Source organism: Chiloscyllium punctatum, chromosome 29 (assembly GCF_047496795.1).
Source record: "Chiloscyllium punctatum isolate Juve2018m chromosome 29, sChiPun1.3, whole genome shotgun sequence".
Lineage (NCBI taxonomy): Eukaryota > Metazoa > Chordata > Chondrichthyes > Orectolobiformes > Hemiscylliidae > Chiloscyllium > Chiloscyllium punctatum.
Window position 1 is genome coordinate 63,019,538 of NC_092767.1, and position 22,336 is coordinate 63,041,873.

At 45.7% G+C, this 22,336-nt stretch overlaps 2 protein-coding genes across 5 annotated transcripts in view; both read left to right on the forward strand.

The window, feature by feature from the left end:
- Positions 1–1,162: 1,162 nt before the first annotated feature.
- On the forward strand, positions 1,163–22,223 carry LOC140454475 (transmembrane protein 229B-like). 4 transcript variants are annotated; one of them, XM_072549243.1, is made up of 4 exons: positions 1,216–1,322; positions 9,144–9,238; positions 10,808–10,871; positions 21,678–22,223. In XM_072549243.1, the coding sequence occupies exons 3-4, from the start codon at positions 10,839–10,841 to the stop codon at positions 22,221–22,223; spliced, it is 579 nt and encodes a 192-aa protein (XP_072405344.1). In that variant the 5' UTR covers positions 1,216–1,322; positions 9,144–9,238; positions 10,808–10,838. The 4 variants fall into 4 exon arrangements, with proteins under 4 accessions (XP_072405343.1, XP_072405344.1, XP_072405345.1 ...); XM_072549242.1 differs by lacking the exon at positions 9,144–9,238 and having other exon boundaries at positions 1,163–1,322; XM_072549244.1 differs by lacking the exons at positions 1,216–1,322; positions 9,144–9,238 and adding an exon at positions 2,051–2,593.
- The window catches only part of LOC140454472 (spectrin beta chain, non-erythrocytic 1-like), a 274,811-nt gene continuing 253,697 nt past the window's right edge, over positions 1,223–22,336 (forward strand). The window contains exon 1 of the mRNA XM_072549239.1: positions 1,223–1,322. The gene's annotated coding sequence lies outside the window, so the exon portion shown is untranslated. The remainder of the gene's footprint in view (positions 1,323–22,336) is intronic.

Consider the following 22,336-nt stretch of genomic DNA (forward strand, 5'->3'; position numbering starts at 1 on the left):
TGGTACAATTGCAACATTTAAGAGGCATTTGGATGGGTATATGAATAGGAAGGGTTTGGAGGGATATGGGCTGGGTGCTGGCAGGTGGGACTAGATTGGGTTGGGATATCTGGTTTACATGGATGGGTTGGACCGAAGGGTCTGTTTCCATGCTGTACATCTCTATGACTCTATAATTAGAGCCAAACTGAATATAAAGGGAGGGGACAGTTGTGGTGAATCACCTTGGAAAAGAGCTGAAGAGATTAAGCTCTCAACTTTCTGTCCAACCATGGCATAGAAAGACCAAGAGTGGCATAGTCTTAGCCTGCACAGGATATCCTTTTAAAACTTAATTTGAGAGATGTGGGCATCTCTAATTGTATATCTCACGGAAAATGTATCAATATGTCTTTAAGAAGTATATCATCACTGTATCGTAAGCATGTGACTTGAGGGTACAAAGATCACAGACTCCACCTTCCCTCAGATCACTTGAAGCATAGCATGCTATTGGAAACGGCTGCTCCTTGTAATCTAGTACTTTAAGGTTAGCACAGACTCTTATGTGCCTGTGAATATGTTTAATAGTTCAAGAGCGTAACTCTGATCTCTCCCTGTGCAGATCTCACCTCTAGCTGTGCAGCCCTGACCTCTCCCTGTGCACCAGCTGCTCCAACTCTGACCTCTCCCTGTGCAGCAGCTTCTCCAACTCTGACCTCTCCCTGTGCACCAGCTACTCCAGCCCTGACCTCTCGCTGTGCACCAGCTGCTCCAGCCCTGACCTCTCCCTGTGCACCAGTTGCTCCAGCTCTGACCTCTCCCTGTGCACCAGCTACTCCAGCCCTGACCTCTCGCTGTGCACCAGCTGCTCCAGCCCTGACCTCTCCCTGTGCACCAGTTGCTCCAGCTCTGACCTCTCCCTGTGCACCAGTTGCTCCAGCTCTGACCTCTCCCTGTGCACCAGCTGCTCCAGCCCTGATCTCTCCCTGTGCACCAGCTGCTCCAGCCCTGATCTCTCCCTTTGCACAAGACTCAGGTCATCTGTCAATCACCGTCACATGGCCCCGCCCACACAGCCGGGTTTCGGTGCGGCTGCGCGGGGCGGTCCTCGTGCCCGGGGGCGGGGCCACGGGGCTGACGCCTTCACGTTGTGTTTACGTTCCTTTCCGCCGGTCTGAGGGAGGGAGGAGCGGGCGGGCGGCGGCGGAGGGTCCGGGAAGCGCTCGGCGGACACGGGCCGTCACACACCGGCCGCGCCGCTCGCTCCCGATCTACTTGGCGCGGGCGCGTCCCCGCCGCCGCTCTCCCCTCGGTTGAGAGCATCGCTGGAGGCGGGCCAGGTAGGAGTGATTGACAGGGAGGGGAACCAATGGAGAAAGGGGGCTGGCCTGCCCAACCCCCCCCTCCACCACCCAACAAGCAGGTTAGGTTGAGACATGCCCCCTGCCCCCTCCCCCCCCCTCCCCATCCAGAAGGTTAGGATGAGAGGTGCACCCCCCCACTCCCACCCCATCAGTAAATTAGATTAGATTAGATTAGAATCCGGTTGAGAGGTGACCCCCTGACCCCATCAACAGGTTAGGTTGAGCGGTGACCCCCTAACCCCATCAACAGGTTAGGTTGAGCGATGACCCACTGCCCCCCTCAACAGGTCAGGTTGAGCGATGACCCCCTAACCCCATCAACAGGTTAGGTTGAGCGATGACCCACTGCCCCCCTCAACAGGTCAGGTTGAGCGATGACCCACTGCCCCCCTCAACAGGTCAGGTTGAGCGATGACCCCCTAACCCCATCAACAGGTCAGGTTGAGCGATGACCCACTGCCCCCCTCAACAGGTTAGGTTGAGAGGTGCCCCCTTGACCCCATCAACAGGTTAGGTTGAGCGGTGACCCCCTGACCCCATCAACAGGTTAGGTTGAGCGGTGACCCCCTGCGCCCAATCAGCAGGTTAGCTTTAGAGGTGCCTCCTCCCCCCCCCCCCCCCCCCCCAACTCCACCTGACCCTGCGAGCAGGTTTGGTTGACAGGTGCCCCCCCATCAGCAGGTTAGGTTGAGAGGTGACCCCCCCCCCCCCCCGCCAGTCCCCTCCCGTCAGGTTCGGTTGAGAGGTACCCAATAAGGTTAAATTGAGAGGCATCCCTATAGGGGGGTGGTGTGGTGACTTAGTGGTTAGCACTCCTATCTTGTAGCACTGGGGACCGGCATTCGATTCCACCCTTGGGTGACTGTGTGCAGCTTCCACGTTTCCCCCTCACATGTCTGCGTGGATTTCCTCCGGGTGCTCTGGTTTCCTCCACAGTCCAAAGATGTGCAGGTTAGGGTGGATTGGCCATGCTAAATTGCCCACAGTGTCCAGGGATGTGCAGGCTGGTGGGTTAGCCCTGGGAAATGCAGGGTCACAGGGATAGGATGGGTGGGGGGTGTGCCGGGGTGGGCTCCTCTTCAGAGGGTTGGAGAAGGGCCAAATGGCCTGCTACCACACTGCAGGGATCCTATGAACAGGTTAGCTTGTGGATGCACCTTGCCCTCATCAACAGATTGATGTGGGATGTTGAGAGATGGTCCCACTAGTGAATTTGAAAAGAGAAATCAGCATCGAGGAACATTGCGGTAATAGCAATCACATTGTAATAAGGTTTAGAAGAATAATTGCTAAGACATAAATATAGCAATGGTAAATGGATTCAAAAATATTTTGAATGAACTAAAATGCAACCAGAGAAGAGAATTCAGAAGGGGAAATGACCATGTGGTCGAACACCAGAAGGAATTATTTAAATGGAGACCAGTGGAGTTGAGAAAAAGTATGTTCTCTGAAATAAGCTCGTTGTCTGTAAAGTACCATAAATGGATATGCAAATTAGCATGTGGTTAAGTAAATGTGAGTCTGTTGAAAGCAGATAACAGTGATATTGTTGATGAAAATAAGGAAATGAAGACTTGTTTAACAGTAACTATGTGTTAGTCTTTGCAGTAAAGCAGGGGCCTAAGAAAGACATCTCTGATCTTTGAGCTGCTGAAGGTGGTAAGACATATTAAGAGAATGATTCAGAAAGCATACTGGGCTATATTAGTGAGGATATAATGAGTTAATGGTAAATTTGTATCAAATGGAATATTGTTATGGATTTAGATGTGAAGGCATTGGCAAAGTTGCAGAAAAGATTTTACAGGAATGGTTCCAGGGATGAAGAACTTCAATTACATAAGTAGATAAAAGAAAGGTGGATAGATTAGAGGCAGCATGATGGCACAGTGGTTTGTACTACTGCCTCACAACACCAGGGACCTGGATTCAGTTCCAGGTGTTGAGATTGGACCTAGTTGACTGTCTGCGTGGAGATTGCATGTTCTCCCTGCGTCTGTGTCTGTTTCTGCCCACAGTCCAAAGATGTGTAGGTGAGGTGGATTGGTCATGCTAAATTGTTCATAGTTTTCAGGGATATGCCGGGCTAGGTGGATTAGCCATGGGAAATGCAGGGTCAGGGATAGGATGGGGAGCTGAGTCTGTATGGGATGCTCTCTAGAGGGTCAGTGTGGACTCAATGGACCAAATGCCCACTTTCTGCACTGTATGTATTCTATGAATTGAGATCAGAGAGGCTGGGACTGTTTCCATTGCGTTTTTTAAAAAAAAGGTTGACAGGAGATTTGATGGGGATGTTCGAAATCATGAGGGGCCTGGACAGAATAGAGATGGTGAAACTGTTCCCATTGATAGAAGGATCAAGAATGAGTGGGCACAGATTGAAGGTAATTTGCAAAAGAAGAATGAGGACATTAGGAGAAACATTTTCACGCTGCAAGTTCTTAGGATCTGGAGTGCTCTGCCTGAGAGACTATTGATTGTGGTCTAAATCAAAAGGGAATGATTAAAAGGAAACATGCAGAGTAATATGGAGAAGGTGGGGGAGTATAAATGGGTGAATTGCTCATTCAGAGAGATGGCACAGACCCAGTGGGCGAAATGACCTCCTCCTGAGTTGGATCTATGATTCTCGAGAAGAAGTGGATATAAAAGAGGAAGAGACTGATAAGAGATGACCAAAACCTGATGGGAAGATGGGTGGTGAGTGAAATCAGTGCCACCAAAGGATCCACCTCCTGGTCAGACAAAGAGAGAAAGTCAATTCAGAGTCTGAGAACCAAAGGATGCTGTAAGTAAGATTTGGAGAACATTGCAGAGGTGGGAATGCGGCAAGGCCAGGAAAGAATTTGCTAAGAGTAAATAGTTACAATTTTATATGTGATAGGGCAGCATCCAATGTTGGTCCATGATGGGTGAATGCAACTTCATGCAGAATACAGTGCAGTTCACTGTGGTTTGGACCCAAGGGAGTTTGTCGAGGATGGCTAGCCTTTTCAATAATTGTGTTCAGACCTGACTAGGGTTGGACTGATGGAAATAGCTGGAGGAAACCTACTGGGGGTGGTTTAACCACATATGTCTACCCCACTCCATCATCAGTGGTCGCTACCTGCCTGTGGTCAATTAGTAGACGGTGGTGTAATAGTAATTTCACTGATCCAGAGGCCCACAGGCTAATGAATGCTGTGGCATCATGGGTTCAAATCCCACTATGGCACCTAGTGGAATTCAAATTCAATTAACAAAATCAGGAACTAAAAACCAACTGTAGTGTCAGTGACCATGAAACTATCATTGATTGTTGGAAAAATCCATCTGGTTTGTTCATGTCCTTCAGAGTCTGGTCTCCATGTGACACCAGATCCACTGCCCTCCTAACTGCCCTCTGAAATGGCTGAGTTGATAGTGTGGTGCTAGAAAAGCACAACAGGTCAGGCAGCATCTGAGGAGCAGAAAAATCGATGTTTTGGGCATTGGCCATTCCTGATGAAGGTCTTATACCCGAAACATCAATTTTCCTGCTCCTCGGATGGTGCTTGGCCTGGTGTGCTTTTCCAGCACCACTCTCTCGACTCTGATCTCCAGCATCTGCAGTCCTCACTTTCTCATCTGAAATGGCTGAACGTTACACAGTTCAAAGGCAATTAGGGATGGGCAGAGATGGCACCACATCCCATGAAAGGATTAACCAGAGGCAAACCTACTGACATTTTCCAGCAATTTCTGATTTGGTTTATGATTTCCAGCATCTGCAGTTCTTTTTTTAAACAAAAGCAAGCTTTGAGTAAAGCTGATGGATTGGGTGTATAATACTGGTATTAAGGATGAAGGGTCTGTACAAGAGGCGGGTGGCAGAAACATAAGTCAGAGATCGAGAGAGGAGTTCATGACGGAGATGGAACTATCGGAGATGAGCAGGTTAAGATGAAGGCCGGGTGATATTAGGAAGACTTCCAGATTGGATTTCCATGTGGTTGTGCAGACCAATGGCTAAATAGCTACAAGCAGCTGTTAGTGCGTGTTTTTGGGAAGGTCAGGAGAAGGAGAGCTCCTTAGGGAGGGACCTCTGTGTCAGTAGAGTTCCTACCAGTTTAGTAGCCATTATTAATGAAGTAGATGTCCCAGTGACAGTGAGATTCAGAAGCAGTACCGACAATATTGAGGAAGTGGTCAGACAGAGGCCCTCAGGAGGTTTGGAACTGGGACATAGTTCAAACACGTGCGCATTCCCATAGCAACACCAGCGACCTGGAGGAAGTGAATGGAGTTTAAAAAGTGAAGTTGTTTAAAGTGTGTGAAATGTGAGACAGCAGCAGAGATTGGGGTTGGGTGGAATCCAGTTGGGCTCCTGTTCAGAGCAAGAGAAAGCAAGGAGGGCATCCTGGTGAGTGCCAGTGGGTGGACAGATTGAATAGGTTGAAGAATCGCAAGAAAGTGTGCAAGTTCACAGAGGACCAAACCTGAATGCAGGGCCATTTTTTTTTATCCTCTTCCACTGTGGATTGTACAGAGTTGAGGAGGCATTTACCTGGATACTATGGTGGAAACTGGGAAGCTTTCCACCTCCCTGTCTACGCCCCAATTAGGTGTGTGATGGGTAGGTCCCTGGACAGCCTTCCCACTTGGCGACTGAATGAGTCTTTTAAATGACTAAGTTTGTGCTTGCAGCGGTTAGACCTGCACAGTGCAGGGCTCGCAATGAGCAAATCTTTGCAACTTCCTTGTGGTCTGCTGGGTCGAGGGAAGGGGACACTTAGTGCATGATTGAGGGACCCAGCTTCAGGCAGGGGGAGCCCTGGTAGACACCCTCCCTAGTGTCCCCAGCCTGTAACAGCCTCCCACCACTTCCCTCTGGCCTGGACGCCTCCATGATCTTGACCTTCCAGTGGGTATAAATCTTATAGCAGCAGCTACTGAGCAAAGCTTCAATGAGTGACACCTCCAGTATCTGGGGCCCTGATACCATACCAGGCAGGCCAGTGACCTGTTCATTTCCTGACTGACTCATGATTTGACAGATGGAATAAGGAAATAGTCTAAAAGAGGCAATGCAGGGGTCTCACTGGGTGTCCACTAAGCAGCTGAGACCCCTGTAGCCCCCATTAATCAAACCCCCCCCCCCCAGTGCGGTAAACAGTAAGGAGGATAATGACTGGAGGATTTTTTGATTTGATTTGATTTATTATTGTCATATGTACTTAGGTACAGTGAAAAGTTTTGTTTTGTGTGCAGGACAGGCAGATCATATCATACAAAGTGCATCAGGGTAATAGAACAGAGCGAAGAATACAATGTCATGGCTGCAGAGAAGGTGTACAAAGAGTGAGATCAACATTAAACTTAAAATTTTAGAGGTCCACTCAGAAGTCTAATAACAGCAGGGAAGAAGCTGTTCTTGAGTCTGTTCGTATGTGTGTTTAATTTTTGTATCTTCTACCCAATGGAAGTGGTTGAAAAGGATTATAACCGGCGTGCGAGGGGCCTTTGATTATGTTGGCTACTTTCCCAAGACAGTGAGAAGTGTAGATGAGTTAATGGATGGAAAGTTGGTTGCGTGATGGACTCGGCTGTGTTCACAACACTCTGTAGTTTCTTAAGGTTCTGGGCAGAATAGTTGCCATACCAAGCATCCAACTAAGATGCTTTCTATGGTGCAGTTATAAAAGTCTTTAAGGACATGCTGAATTTCCTTAGCCTCCTGAGGAAGTTGAGGTGTTGTTGTGCTTTCTTGACCATAGATTCAATGTCAACGGACCAGGACAGATTGTTGATGATCATCACTGCTCGGAACTTGATGCATTCGACCATCTCCACCGCAGCACTAGTGATGTAGGACATAGTCAGGTTGAGAAATTGGCTGATGAAACCTAATGCAGACAGGAATGAAGCAATGCATTTGGTAGAAAGAGTAGCGAAAGTTTTTATAAACTACATGTGCAATTTTAAAGCGGCTGCAGGAAGATGAAGACCTGAAGTTGTACCTGCATCAATGTTTGAAGTTTGCAGGACAAGTTGATGAGGACATTCGTACAGAATATGGGATATTTGAATTTGATTTTTAAAAATTCATTCATGGAATGTGGATGTCGCTGGCTGGTCCAGCATTTATTGCCCATCCCGAGTTGTCCTTGATAAGGTAGTGGTGAGCTGCCTTGTTGAACCACTGCATTTCGTATGGTGCAGGTACACCCACAGTGCTTTAAGTGAGGGGATTCCAGGATCTTGGACCAGTGACACAGAAGAAATTGTGATATATTTTCAAGTCAGGATAGTGAGTGGTTTGGAGGGGAATTTGTAGGGGTTGATTGTTCCCATGTATCTGATGCCCTTGTCCTTCTAGATGGTAGGGTTTGTGGGTTTAGAAAGCGCTGCCTCAGGAGTTCTGGTGAGTTTTCATCTTGTAGGATGCACCTGAACATCAGTAGCAGAGGGAGTGAGTGCTTATGGATGTGGTGCCAGTCAGGTGGGTTGCTTTGTTTCCCAAATGGTGTTGAACCTTTGGAGTTGGACTCATCCAGGCAAGTGGGGAGTATTCCATCACACTTACCTGACTTGGATGTTGGAGATGGTGGACCTATTTTGGAAGGTCAGGAGGTGTGTTACTCACTGCAGGCTTCCTTATCTCTGACATGCTCTTGTATTTTGTTAAATCTTAAATGCACCCTCTTTAGTGCAATCTCATTCTTCCTAAAATATGACTTAATGTTTGGAGTGATTTGAAGGTGTTACAGTAGACGTACTGGCTCAGATCTCCTGGGTGAGCCTTCAGCTTCATTGAAAGACTGGAGAAGCTCAGGTGACTATGGAGAAACTGTGGCCAGGCACAGATGGTTCACTTACCAGAAGATGATGATTTAAAGTTGTTGACAAATGACCTGAGGAAACCTTTTTGTTCAAAGACAGAATTGTTGTGATCTGGAATTTACTGACTGAGAGGGCAGTGTGATGATCAAAAGAATAGTGGATGAAAATTCAGAAAGAAAGCAGTTTGCATGGCTGTCGGAAAGGGCAGGGAATGGGATGAATTGGATACGGAAGAGGTGACACAGGGAGGATGGCTGCATTCTGCACCATATAATTGTGGTGAAGGAGCTATTCCCTGCTCGAAATAATCACTGTTTTAGACTTCAAAGTCTGGACCTTCATTGTGTGTAGTTCCTGCACTCTCCATGTGGCTGGTGAACTTGTCCATTTATTGCTCGACAGCTGACTGCAGTGCAACAGGATGGACATTGTCTGAGCCATTAGTTCCTACCTCTTTACAAATAATCTAACGATGCAACATTTCTCTTATTTTATGAGAATATAATGCCACTTTATCAATTTAGCTGTTCCAACCATTAACTTTCCTTTATTTTAGGTGCAACAAAAGGAGGTTAGTAATCAACTTTTAATCATTAAATTTAAGACCGTTTTCTCACTTGTTTTCCCAAAACATTATTCATGGTATTGTTAAAGTGGTCGGATGTTGTGCCTCTATCTTGTAGATTTAACAGTCATTGCTCTCTCTGGTGAGTTGGCACGCTGCCCAGATGATGTGGTTGCTCTGACTCTTGTAAGAATTGTGTGTAATGTTGTTAATTCTGTGCCACTCGCCGGTGACGTTGCAGTGTGTTAGCACATGCTGCTGATACTGCTCCTGTTGATGATGTTGGTCGATAATGGTGTTGATAATGGGCGACTACTTGCTACTGATGTTGTCTCGCTGGCTGGTGCCCGTCGTTAATGCTGCTGCTGGTCTAGTGGCATAACTACTCCTTTCCTTAAATGTTTCTTTCTATGCACCCGCAGGGAACGTGGTAGTGACATTGTACCTTTTCGTTCAACAAATTCTGTCAGTTCTCTGGAGATGAACTGGGTTCACTGGCTGTATATTATTCTTTCAGGTATCCCTTGCTAAATCACTTTATAGACGGTTAACTTGCAATTAAGGGCATCAGGTTCTTGCCGAAGTCCACGAGGTGAATCCCTGAGTAAACTGCCATCAAAGCTACGTCACACTCTTTATATAGTACATCAGTTTTGAGTCTGTGGGAAACCGTGGACGTTTTCACAGCCTTAGCACTGGGGGAGAGTTGCGTCAGTTGGTGCAGTGACATAGAAAGAGTTGAGGGCCTTTCCTGAGGAGTGAGCATTGCTGATTGGGCCAGCATCTATCTCTCATTTGAAGTTGCCCTTCCAATCGTCTTGAGCTGCTGCAGTGCATGTGGTGTAGGTACAGCACAGTGTATTAGGGAGGGAATTCTCGGTTTTCGACCAGCTATAGTGAAGGAGTGGCAGTACAGTTCCATGTCGGGATGGTGTGTAGTTCGAGTGGAATCTTACAGGTGGTTGGTTGGATTTTGGCTAAAGAGACCATATTGTAGTCAAAGCTCCCTCAGTGCGCCCCAGTCAAGATACTAATTTTGTCTGTGGCTCTGTTGTGAATTGTCTCAGATGTTGGAAATTGTTATAACTGTTAAATTTTGAGCAGCGTTTTCAGAGTAGGTTATTGGATATGGATTGATGTGAAGCTCCTAATACAAAAGTATATTTTTTCAGCTTTGTAGTTACAGAGCATCAGTGAAGCGTGAAAAAGACCACATAGAAGAGCTACATAATTGTAAAAACATAAAGTTAAAATGGTAAGGTGGAGGTACTGAAATGTCTTATTAATTGAAATGTGATTACAGGGGCAGCTAAACCTTTATGTGTTCATGCTGCAATAGAGGAACATAGTTGTGTAACTTATCAGTTCATTAAGGAATAAACATATTGCACTAGAAAACATTATTCTACTTGTTTCTATATTTTATCAAAAGTATTCTGTCTTATAGTTTGCATTTAACTTCTGAAAAGTTAGGGAGTGTGTCATAGTGTGGGGAAGATCATTAGGTGGAGTTTTGCCCTCTGTACTGGTGTGTTTGGAGGAAGAGAGGGCTTTCGATTTGGTGGAGGTGGCAGGTCAGCACTCTACGACCTTTCTGCTTCCACCCCAATTAAGTCTGCGACAGCTAAGCCTGTGCTCATCCTTGGTCCTGGAAAAAGTCCATTTACTACAACAAAAAACAGAAATTGCTGGTGAAACTCAGCAGGTCCAGCAGCATCTGCCGTGAGAAAGCAGCGTTAAGATTTTGGATGCAGTGATCCTTCTTCAGAAGAACTCTCTGCTTTCCGGCTCTGCAGTTCTTTATATTAACTTGATGAAAAGCACACCACTGCTGCCTGTTCAATGGGCCTTCCTGAACATTGGTGACTGAGAACTCTTCCTGGTGGGTGAACCTCCAGTCACCTACAAGGAATTCCATCATTAGTGTGATGTAATTCCTGTCACTTTTTGACTTTAAAGTTCTTTGCAAAGTTGTAAAGTTATGAAAGGCTATCTACAATTTCAAGTCTGTTTTACTACCTTTGTTTTGACCCAGTTCCTGTAGATGAATGGTCTAAGCCTCTGTGTCTTGTATCCCCCTCCCCAGTTAACGAACACCTTGTCAGTCAGTGGACACAATGGAGTTGAATCTTGATCGCAAAAGGAAAAAGGTAATTTTAAAAAAAAATCTGATTTTAAAATTTCCCTGTAAATATCTTTTCTGTGTATGGCATTGGAAAATCTTACTCTGTATGCATTGTCTAAATTTACATTTACTGCCTATGTAAATCTCATTGTAAAGCTGCCTTTTACTTGCTGGTGGCATCAAATCACCTCCCTATAAGCCTATCCAGCACAGAAAGGATGACTCCACTTCTGCTTCCTAAACTGTCATAAGTTTGCTTTTCGGATATTAATAATTTAGTTTGGATGTAGGTTTACTCGCTGAGCTGGAAGGTTCATTTTCAGACGTTTTGTCACCATACTAGGTAACCTCTTCAGTGAGCCTCTGGATGAAGCACTGCTGGTGTTTCCTGCTTTCTATTTATATGTTTGGGTTTCCTTGGGTTGGTGATGTCATTTCTTGTGGTGGTGTCATTTCCTATGGTGATGTCATTTCCTGTTCTTTTTCTCAGGGGTGGTAAATAGGATCCATGTCAGTGTGTTTGTTGGTATAGTTGTGGTTGGAATGCCATGCTTCTAGGAATTCTCGTGCATGTCTCTGTTTGGTTTTGTTGTTGAAAGTGAAGTGGGTGGTAAGACATAGGTCGACTAGCTTGATGATAATGCCATTGCTGATGAAGTTGGTGGTGTTTGGTTCATGTGTCTTTGGGTTTTCTAACAGTGTAGTCAGTGTTTCCTTGACTAGGTTGATGTTGATGGGTTGTTATGTCAAAGGCGACCATTATTTCATCCTCTTCTAGCTTGATGTTTTTTGTCTTCAGGAATTCTTGGGTGGAGTGGAAGGCGTGGCGTGAGTCTTCTACTAAGTGTTTTAGTCTTTGGTGTAGCTGTTTGGCTAATCTGTAAATTGGTGTTCCAGGTAGTGAGACTATGCGTCTGAGGGGGGGCTCCTGATTTGTGAATTTTGGGTAATCAGTAGAAACATGGTGAGTTGGATCCATCTGGTTTCATTTATTGGGCGTTGGTCTTATTTATTTCTCCAGATTTCTGAAGTTCTTTGAGTAGGGCTGTGATTCGGTTGTGGAGTCGGGTCTATCGCCACTTGTTGGTGAGTGTTGGCATCAGCGGCGACAGTAATGCAGAGACTCAAACAAACAGCTCTGCCAACCATCCAACCCAAACTTTGGGTCCGCTACGTGGATGACACTTTTGTGATAACTAAACGAAGCAAATTAGAGGAAACCTTCAAGACCATCAATAATATCCTTACTAGCATAAAATTCACTAAAGAGGTGGAAAGCAACAACAAACTGCTATTCCTAGATGTCACAGTAGAGTGAACAGCTAACGGGGAACTTCAAACCAGCGTCTGCAGGAAAACAACACTGTACTGAACTACAGAAGCAATCACTCCAACATCCACAAACGAAGCTGCATTCGAACATTATTCCAATGAGCCACCACACACTGCAGCACAGAGGAACTACGCAGAGCAGAACATAGTGTATTCAAAAAGAATGGGTACCCAATGAACACAGTCCACCAATTTCTCAGCAACAAACCCAAACAAGCAGACCAAATGCATCCAGAAACCCTAGCCAGAATCCACTCTCCCTACATCAAAGACATCTTTGAAATGACTGCCAGACTACTCAGACTCCTTGGCATCATGGTAACCCACAAACCCACCAACACACTAAAACAGCAGCTAATGAACTTGAAAGACCATATACAGACAACAAGCAAAACTAATGTCATTTACAAAATACCATGCAAGAACTGTAACAAATACTGCATTGGACAAACAGGCAGAAAACTAGCTACCAGTTTATATGAACATCAACTAGCCACAAAACGACATGACCCTCTCTCACTTGTATCCTTACATAAGGAAGGAAGGACACCACTTCGACTGGGCCAACACATCCATCCTAGGACAAGCCAAACAGAGGCATGCAAGAGAATTCCTAGAAGCATGGCATTCCAACCGGAACTCTATCAACAAACACACTGACTTGGATCCCAATTGCTACTCCCTAAGAAAAAAGAACAGGAAATGACATCACCACAGGAAGTGATGCCACCACAGGAAATTACATCACCAACCCAAGGAAACCCAAACATAGAAAGTAGGAAACACCAGCAGTGCTTCATCTGGAGGCTCACTGAAGATGTTACCTAGTATGGTGGCAAAAATGAACCTTCCAGCTCAGCGTGCAACCCTACAACCAGAACCTGAACCTGAGCTACATATCTTCTCAAAACTCGCCAAAGATTTAGTTTAGAAAAATAAAGGAAAAATAAGACTGATTTTAAAGTAAGGATTAAATCCAACTTGGGCACCTGATGCTATTCTCCCCTTAGCCTGTAAATGTTTACTGTATCAACTGAAGGTTACCTTCACTGCTGACTTGCATGGACTCTGCTTCAGCAGGGAGGAAAGGGTCGTGTGAGGGAGCCATGGTTTAATAAGGAATTGGAATCCCTTGTTAAAGGGAAGAGGGCGGCCTATGTAAAGATGTGGTGTGAAGGTTCAAGTGGGGCTATTGAGAGTTATAAGGTAGCCAGGAAGGATCTGAAGAGAGAGCTAAGAGCAGCAAGGACGGGACATGAAAAGTCCTTAGTTGGTAGGATTAGGGAAAACCCAAAGGCTTTCTATAGGTATGTCAGGAATAAAAGAATGACTAGGTTAGGAATAGGTCCAGTCAAGGATAGTAGTGGGAAGTTGCGTGTGGAGGCTGAAGAGATTGGGGAGACACTGATTGAATACTTTTCGTCAGTATTCACTCAGAAACAGGACATTGTTGCCGATGTGAATACTGAGTCACAATTAATTAGAATGGACGGCTTTGAGGTATGTAGGGAAGAGGTGTTGGAAATTCTGGAAAGGGTGAAAATAGATAAGTCCCCTGGGCCTGATGGCATTTATCCTAGGATTCTCTGGGAAGCAAGGGAGGAGATTGCAGAGTCATTGGCCTTGAGTTTTATGTCCTCGTTGTCTACAGGAATAGTGCCAGAAGACTGGAGGATAGCAAATGTGGTTCCCTTGTTCAAGAAGGGGAGTAGGGATAACCCTAGTAACTATAGGCCGGTGAGCCTCACTTCTGTTGTGGGCAAAGTCTTAGAGAGAATTGTAAGGGATAGGCTTTATGAACATCTGGATAGGAATAATGTGATCAAGGATAGTCAGCATGGTTTTGTGAAGGGCAGATCGTGCCTCACAAACCTTATTGAATTCTTTGAGAAGGTGACTAAGGAGGTGGACGAGGGTAAAGCGGTAGATGTGGTGAATATGGATTTTAATAAGGCGTTTGATAAAGTTCCCCATGGTAGGCTACTGCAAAAAATACGGAGGTATGGCATTGAGGGTGAATTGGAGGTTTGGATTAGGAATTGGCTGGCTGGAAGAAGACCGAGGGTAGTAGTTGATGGTAAAGGTTCATCTTGGAGTGCAGTTACTAGCGATGTTCTGCAAGGATCTGTTTTGGGACCATTGCTGTTTGTCATTTTTATAAATGACCTGGAGGAGGGGCTAGAAGGTTGGGTGAGCAAGTTTGCGGATGACACGAAAGTCGGTGGAGTTGTTGACAGTGAGGAAGGATGTGTCAGGTTACAGCGGGATATAGATAAGCTGCAGAGCTGGGCAGAAAGGTGGCAAATGGAGTTCAATGTGGGTAAGTGTGAGGTGATTCACTTTGGTATGAGTAACAAAAAGATGGGGTACTGGGCTAATGGTCGGATACTTGGTAGTGTGGATGAGCAGAGGGATCTTGGTGTCCATGTACACAGATCTCTGAAAATTGCCACCCAGGTAAATAGTGCGGTGAAGAAGGCATATGGCGTACTGGCTTTTATTGGTAGAGGAATTTAGTTCCGGAGTCCTGAGGTCATGTTGCAGTTGTATAAGACTCTGGTGCGGCCGCATCTGGAGTATTATGTGCAGTTTTGGTCGCCATACTATAGGAAGGATGTAGAGGCACTGGAACGGGTGCAGAGGAGGTTTACCAGGATGTTGCCTGGTATGGTAGGAAGATTGTATGTGGAAAGGTTGAGGCACTTGGGGCTGTTTTCATTGGAGAAAAGAAGGTTTGGGGTGACTTGATAGAGGTGTACAAGATGATTAGGGGTTTAGATAGGGTTGGCCATGAGAACCTTTGGAGTCAGTTATTACGAGGGGGCATAGCTTTAAATTAAGGGGTGGTAGGTATAGGACAGATGTTAGGGGTAGATTCTTTACTCAGCGAGTCGTGAGTTCATGGAATGCCCAGCCAGTAGCAGTGGTGGACTCTCCCTCTTTATGGGCATTTAAACGGGCATTGGATAGGCATACGGAGGATAGTGGGCTAGTGTAGGTTAGGTGGGCTTGGATCGGCGCAACATCGAGGGCTAAAGGGCCTGTACTGCGCTGTATTTTTCTATGTTCTATATGAAAACTCCTTCAATATCATGATTGTCACATTTCAGAGTATAAATAAAGGAGATAAATAATTATGTTGTACAGGTTATATAAGAAATAGGAGCAGGAGTAGACCATCTGGTCCCTTGAGTCTGTCCGCCATTCAATAAAATCATGGCTGATCTGTTCGTGGACGTGGTGCCACTTACCCGCCTGCTCACTATAAATCTTAATTCCTTTACTGTTCTAAAATCTATCTATCATTGCCTTAAAACATTCAATGAGGTAGCCTTACCTACTTCACTGGACACAGAATTCCACTGATTCACAACCCTTTGGGTGAAGAAGTTCCTCCTTAACTCAGTCCTAAATCTTATTTTGAGGCTATGCCCCCTAGTTCTTGTTTCACCCACCAGTGGAAACAACCTCCCTGCTTCTACCTTATTTATTCCCTGCGTAATGTTTCTTATATGTTTCTCTAACATCCCTGCCATATTCTTCTAAATTTCTCATACGCCAATCCTCTCAACTCCAGAATCAACCTAGTGAACCTCCTCTGCACCTGCGCCAGTGCCAGTACATCCTTTCTCAAGTAAGGAGGCCAAAACAGGACACAGAAACTGTGCACCGTTACCTTAGACCTTAGGTCTTCAGTTGACAAACACCTGACAATCTGCAAGCATGCCCCTCTTATCTTGAATACCCTGCGAAAGACAGGTCTGACCCATGACCTCCATCATGATGGGGCAAGGTGGCAGGTCTGGAATCCACAAACCTGAATGGAAATGGAACCCCATGCTGTTGGCACCATGCTTATCCACACACTGTGCCCCACACGAAGTGAGTTAGATCATAAGACCAATTAAACATAAGAGCAGAGATTAGGCCATTTGGCCCCTTGAGGCTGATAAGTTTCTCTGACCTTTTCTCATGCTTTTTCCCCATAACTCCTGATCGCCTTGATATTCAAGAACTTACTTATCTAAATCTTAAGTATACTCCATGACCTGGCCTCCACAGCCTTTTGTAGCAATGACTTCCATAGATTCACCACTCTTTAGCTGAAGAAGTTTCTCCTTACGTCCATTCTAAAAGATCTTCCCTTTACTCGAAGGCTGTGCTCTTGGGTCCTAGTCTCTCCCACCAATGGAACCATCTTCCCAACATCCACTCTGTCCAGGCCATACAGTATTCTGTAAGTTTCAATTTGATCCCCCCTCATCATTCTAAACTCCATTGAGTATGGACTTAAAGTCCTCAAACGTTCCTCATTTTTTAAAGTTGAGTTCATGTTGTGGCCATATAGATCTTTCCATCCATGCTATAATCTGGAGCGATGGAACGTGATGGGAGAAGCCCTGATGTTCCTATCCTCATTGGCTGATTGATACTGAAAGTGTTTGCTTGCACTATCTCAGAAGTGTTATGACACAGAACAAAGCCATTTGGCCCATTGTATGTGCACTCTTCAAATGAGCACCACTGTCTACTGCCAACCTCCTTTCCCCCATAATTATGTACATTTAAATAATCAACCAATATGAACACACATTCCTTGGCCGTCCAGTACTGGAATGGGAATTGAACGCTGAGAGACTTTGGTGTGACTCAGTTTTTTCCACAAGACCCCTTGTCCCACTAATAGCAAGAGATAATACAGCATTCTCGACGTACCCTGGGTACTGACAGCATCATAGTCAGACCTTCCAATTAAAATACACCTTCGAACTAATAAAATACCTTCCAGGAGCGCTCTCAAACAGAATGTCCTGTCAAGCTACAGGACTGGTGGTCAAAGCCTGATTAAATTATTAAAATGGAGGGAATGAGAGAGAGAGAGAGATGGAGACATCTAGAGAAGGAATTGCTCTACTGAGGACGCAGGCAGCTGAAAGCACTGCTGGCATTGATGGAGTACTCTGGAATGCATACACATGGAAACATAGAAGATAGGATCAGAAGGAGGCCATTGGGCCCTTTGAGCCTGCTCCACCTTTCAGTATGATCATGGCTGATCATCCAACACAGTACGATGCTCCCGCTTTTTCCCATATGCTTTGATCCCTTTAGGCTTAAGAAATATATCTACATCGTTCTTGAAAATCTTCAATGATTTGGCCTCGGCAGTTTTTTGTGGCAGAGCATTCCACAAACTCCCCATGCTCTGGGTGAAGAAATTTCTCCTCATCTCTGTCCTAAAAGGCTGACCCTTATTCTGAACCCTGATCTTGACTTCACAGTCATCAGGAACATCTTCCTGGATGTACCCTGTCTAATCCTGTTTAAATTTTATAGATTTCTGTGTGATCCCTTTCATTCTTCTGAATTCCAGTGAATATAGTGCTAACGGATCCAGTCTCTCCTGCAGACATCCCAGGAGTCAGTCCGGCAAACCTCCTTTGCATTTCCTCAATAGCCAAAGCATCCTTCCTCTGATAAGGAGACCAAAACTGCACACAGTACTTATGGTGCACTCTTACAAATGCCCTCTATAGTTGCAGCAAAACATCCCTGCTCCTGTCCTCAAATCCTCTCGCTATGAAGGTGCCTCTTCAGCACCTGCTGCAGCTGCATTCTCACTTTCAGTGATAGGTATAATAATGACACAGAGGTCTTGTGGCACCTCCCACTGTCCCAATCTGTCCCCATTCACATAATAGTCTACCTGCCTGGTTTTGCTACCAAAGTGGATAACTTCATCTTTGTCTGCCTTTTACTTCATCTGCCATGTATTTTGCCCACTTTCTTGTGCAAATTTCACTGAAACTTCTCTGTATTCTCCTCATACCAATTCTCCCATAAAGCTTTGTATCATTTGCAGATTTGAAAATGTGACATGTACTTTACTAGTCTAAATCCTGAATGTATATTGTGAATAGCTGGGGTCCAAGCATTGCTGTCTGTGGTACCCTGCTAGTCACTACCTGCCACTTAGAGAAAGACTGGTTTATTCTAACAGTTTATTTCCTGTCTGCCAAACAATTCTCAATCCAACTCAGTACACTTTCATTTTACATGCTATTCTTTATGTAGGACCTATTGAAAGCCTTCTGAACGTCCAAGTAAACCTCACCTACTGGTTCCCATTATCTACTCAATTAGTTACATCCTCAAAAAGTTCCAACAGATTTATCAAGCCGGACTTGCCTTTCCAAACAGTCTGCTATTACATCTTTTAAAATGGACATGAGCATTTTCCCCACTACCAATGTCAATCTAACTGGTCTATAATTTGCTGTTTTCACTCTGCCTCCCTTCTTAAATATTGGAATTTCATAGCTACTGTCCAGTTCATAGGAACTGTTCAAGAATCTATAGAACTTTGGAAGATGACCATTAGTGCATCAGCTATTTCTAGGGCCGCTTTCTGAAGTACTTTGGGATGAAGGTTATAAGGTCTTTAATCCCATTAATTTCTCCAATACCATTTCCCTACTAATAATGATTTCTTTTAATTCACCCTTCCCTTTAGAACATGAGTTACCCGATCTTTTTAGGATATGGTTTGTGTCTTCCTTTGTGAAGGCGAAAGTGAGGACTGTAGATACTGGAGATTAGAGTGGAGAGAGTGGTGCTGGAAAAGCACAGCAGGTCAGGCAGCATCAGAGGAGCAGGAAAATCGACGTTTCAGACATAAGCCTGCTGAAGAGCCTTTGCACGAAATGCCGATTTTCCTGCTCCTCGGATGCTGTCTGACCTGCTGTGATTTTCCAGCACCACACTTTCGACACTTCCTTTGTGAAGACAGAACTGAAGTATGTATTTATGTGGAAGAGGCCTGGGTTTGGGCTACGCAGGAATGTGGTCAAACCAGAGGGGATTACAGACATTGGGAGATTAGAGGGTGATGAGAACAATAATGAGAACTCGAACATTGTGGTGTTGCTGGATCAGATGCCAGTGCAGGGTGAGAAAGCACAGGCGGTGATAGCAAAACGGATTTGCAGATGTTCAGCTTGCAGGGTAACCCATAATGTTTCAGAAAGGTTGAATTTGGAGATCACAAACACACGACTTGAACATTTCAGCAGCATTGGAGACAAATAAAGAAGTTCTGAGAGGGAGGAAATGTGTGGGTGGAAGCTTGTCACGGGATCAGATAGGATGCCAGTCTTGCCCAGCTTTAGACAGTGGCAGTGACCAAAGGCAATGCTTTCCATCCTCCCTGTATTTAGATTAGATTCCCTACAGTGTGGAAACAGGCCCTTCAGCCCAACAAGTCCATACCAACCCTCCAAAGAGCAACCCACCCAGACCCATTCCCCAACATTTACCCCTGACTAATCCACCTAACACTATGAACAATTTAGCACGGCCAACTCATCTGACCTGTACATCTTTGGACTGTGGGAAGAAACCGAAGCAAACTCACGCAGACACGGGGAGTATGTACAAACTCCACACAGTTGCCTGAGGTGGGAATCGAACTCTGGTCCCTGGAGCTGTGAGGCAGCAATGCTTACCACTGTGCTGCCTATGTAGCTGATGCAATTTCTGCTTATCCATTACTAGAGAGAATCAAGGGTCTGAGATTATAGTGAGGTGGAGCTGAGTGGCATTTACACCCATATGGTAAGATGTGATTTGGGATGATGTTACTGAGGTGCAGTTTATAAATGAGAAATAGGTGGGGGAAATGATAGACAGATCCTTATGCACTCACAATGTTAGGCCATTGCTTATAATTAGGAAAAAGTGAGGGCTGGAGATCAGAGTTGAGAGTGTGGTGCTGCAAAAGCACAGCTGGTCAGGCAGTATCTGAGGAGCAGGAGAATTGGGCACAAGCCCTTCATTCCTGATGAAGGGCTCATGCCCGAAAGGTTGATTCTCCTCTGATGCTGCCTGACTTGCTGTGCTTTTCCAGCGCCCCACACTCGACGTTGCTTATAATTCTCAAGCTGTGAGTGAATAGTGGGTACGTACAAAGCCGTTTCTGGCTTTGGTTTGTGCAGTACTGTGCGAGGGGCGTGGACTTTGGAGATGAGAGCAAGGTTGGAGTGGGGGCAGCAGTTGCAAAGTCAGACAGGCCGAGGGTGGATTTGTTTGAGGCGATTAACAATGACAACAGAATTCAAGTTGAACTGGAGTTGTCAACAATATGAGCTAACTTAAGCAGGAACAAGAATGGCTGGGAGTTCAGCGGTATAATGGGAACATGGCCAAGGGGGGCAGGGGTTAGGCCTGATGGAGCTAATAAAGGCAATCACTGGAGTTAATAGCACCAACGGGAAAGGGCTCAGGGATCTGACATTGTTCAGAATGAGATTCACCCCCCTCTCCCAAGCCTTGTATAGGTAAGTGATACCAGCATCAGACTGAATAAAGTGTAATATAACGTCTAAGGCAAAAGCTCGCCCCCTTCAATTTGCCTTCCATTTTGTCCTTGTCCCTCTCATTATTTTGAGGTGGGATATTGAGTTCTTCTCCCAGCTGGCTCCTGTCAGGTGATGTGAGGACCACAGGTCCTGCCCAGAAAGCCAGTGACCTATCGCTGTAGGCTGGTTCATGTACTGTCCTCATCCTCAGCCGGGGATGGGGCAATCGTGACAAACAGCCATGCCCACTGACTAAGTCACTGACAATCTCACTGAAGTGCAGGAATTACACAGAGGCCCTGAGCAGCTGACAGTAAGGGATGGGATAGAGAGAATTCAGGGAACTGAAACAATTGAGAATGATCAACTGGACACGCATATGCTGCAGACTTTTCATCTAAATGTTTTGGCTTTGTGAATATCTAACTTATTCACTAAATTTGAATTCTGAGACTTCTCAGTTACAGGTGATTCAGGAGAGCCAGCCCCTCTGGTTTTGGTATGGGAGATCCTCAATGTTTGGGGCACAGAATGCTGGCCTGGCCACTGGTGGGGTGTGGGCCCCTTCTAGTTTTGGGGTACAGTGTCAGTTTCTTTGATTTATGGATGTGATCTATGGGTGATGTTAGTTTGGAAACACAGGCTCCTCTGGATTTCAGAAGGGGGAATGGCTTGAGGTCTGGGCCCCTCTGGTTTTGGAGTTTGGGATTGCTTCTATGGGCCCCTCTGGTTTCAGGTGTGGTGTTTTAGGGTTAGGGCTCCTTTGCTTTTGGAATGGGGGATTGAGTTTAGAGGTTCAAGATGCCAGAGCCTCTGGGGGTGGAGTTTGACTTTTGAAAGAGCCTCCTTGGTTTTAAGTTAAAATCACTCAACACCAGGTTAAAGTCCGACAGGTTTATTTGGAAGGACTAGCTTACAGAGTGCTGCAACTTCACCAGGTGATAAAGGAGCAGTGCTCCGAAAGCTAGTGCTTCCAAATAAACCTGTTGGACTATAAATTGGCATTTTCTGATTTTTAACTTTTGTAACACCCCAGTCCAACACTGGCACCTCCATATCATGACTTCTTGTTTTTGGTTTTAGGCTGGGGGTTGGCTGACCTTCTGACACAGCTGGAGTAACTTTAATCTGTTTTGCTTCAGGTCTTTGTGCAGTTTCAGGATGGCAGGAGGATGATGGGGGCTGTCGAGCCCCTCAGTGCCCTCTCTCGCTGGTACCTTTATGCCATCCACGGCTACTTCTGTGAGGTGATGTTCACAGCCGCCTGGGAGTTTGTGGTCAATTTCAACTGGAAATTCCCTGGGGTAACCAGCGTTTGGGCCCTTTTCATCTATGGCACCTCCATTATGGTGGTGGAGCGGATGTACCTGTACCTGAAGGACCGGTGTCCAAGCGTGGTGAGGTGCATCATCTACACCCTCTGGACCTACGTCTGGGAGTTCTCGACCGGGCTCATTCTGCGTCAGTTCAATGCCTGCCCCTGGGACTACTCCCAGTTTGATTATGACTTCATGGGGTTGGTGACACTGGAGTATGCTGTGCCGTGGTTCTGTGCCTCTTTCATTGTGGAAAAGCTGGTGATCAGGAACACCCTGCGTTTGCGGTTCGATGAGAACGGGGAGCCTCGCACCCCAACCATTTCTCCACCGACGCTGTGGGGCCACTTGAAGCTGAGGAAGGTCGAGTAAATCACTCGCTTTCGTTTCCCCATTCGATGGCAGCTGGAGTTCGGGAATCTCCTTGTTTACATTTCCAGAATCGGGAACAAACAACAACGGGACCTCAAGCCAGTTCAGAAAAC

Excerpts from the sequence above, each read along its gene's own strand:
- LOC140454475 (XM_072549242.1), top strand. The coding sequence starts at position 10,839 with ATGGAGTTGAATCTTGATCGCAAAAGGAAAAAG. Across the intron at positions 10,872-21,677 it reads TTGATCGCAAAAGGAAAAAG|GTCTTTGTGCAGTTTCAGGA; the intron begins GTAATTTTAAAA and ends GTTTTGCTTCAG.